This window comes from Nicotiana sylvestris, chromosome 3 (assembly GCF_000393655.2).
Source record: "Nicotiana sylvestris chromosome 3, ASM39365v2, whole genome shotgun sequence".
Taxonomy (NCBI): domain Eukaryota; kingdom Viridiplantae; phylum Streptophyta; class Magnoliopsida; order Solanales; family Solanaceae; genus Nicotiana; species Nicotiana sylvestris.
Window position 1 is genome coordinate 102,651,025 of NC_091059.1, and position 957 is coordinate 102,651,981.

General features: G+C 45.0%; 1 protein-coding gene across 1 annotated transcript; it reads left to right on the plus strand.

Moving 5' to 3' along the window:
- Nucleotides 1-211: 211 nt before the first annotated feature.
- LOC138887769 (uncharacterized mitochondrial protein AtMg00860-like) lies at nt 212-757 on the plus strand. The gene has a single exon (XM_070169552.1). It carries the CDS (start codon nt 212-214, stop codon nt 755-757), a length of 546 nt encoding a protein of 181 aa, XP_070025653.1.
- Nucleotides 758-957: the final 200 nt, after the last annotated feature.

A 957-nucleotide genomic window follows, 5' to 3' on the forward strand; every position in this document is an offset into this window, starting at 1 on the left:
TCTAAGACAACCTTTTGGACTCGATGGGCATTATGAGTTCCTGGTGATGTCATTTGGCTTGACAAATGCCCCAACAGCATTTATGGATTTGATGAACCAGGTGTTCAAGCCTTACCTGGATTCCTTTGTGATTGTGTTCATTGATAATATCTTGATCTACTCCCACAGTTGAGAGGAGCATGAGCAGCATCTTCGGATCGTACTTCAGACGATGAGAGACAGCCAGTTGTATGCTATATTTTCAAAATATGAGTTTTGGTTGGACTCGGTCGCTTTCTTGGGGCACGTTGTATCAGTAGAGGGTATTCAAGTGGATCCTAAGAAGATTGAGGCCGTTCAAAATTGGCCTAGACCTACTTCAGCCATAGAGATCCGTAGTTTCTTAGGATTAGCGGGTTATTACCATCGGTTTCTGGAGGGTTTTTCATCTATAGCAGCCCCGTTGACTAGGTTGACCCAGAAGGGTGCCCCGTTCAGATGGTCAGACGAGTATGAGGTGAGCTTTCGGAAGCTCAAGACAGCTTTGACTACGGCGTCAGTGTTGGTGTTGTCCACAGGTTCAGGGACTTATGCAGTATATTGTGACGCATCTCGTATTGGACTTGGTGCGGTATTGATACAGGGTGACAAGGTTATTGCATATGCTTCACTGCAGCTAAAGGTTAACGGGAAGAATTATCCCATTCATGACTTGGAGCTGGCAGCCATTGTTCATGCGTTGAATATTTGGACACTATCTATATGGCATGTCGTGTGAAGTGTTCACGGATCATAAAAGTTCATAGTATTTGTTCAAGCAAAAGGAGCTCAATTTGAGGCAGAGGTGGTGGTTGGAGCTATTGAAAGACTATGATATCACCATCTTGTATCATCCCGGGAAGACCAATGTGGTGGCTGATGCTTTGAGTAGGAAGTAAGCTAGTATGGGCAGCGTTGCGTAGATTCCAGTCGGTGAGA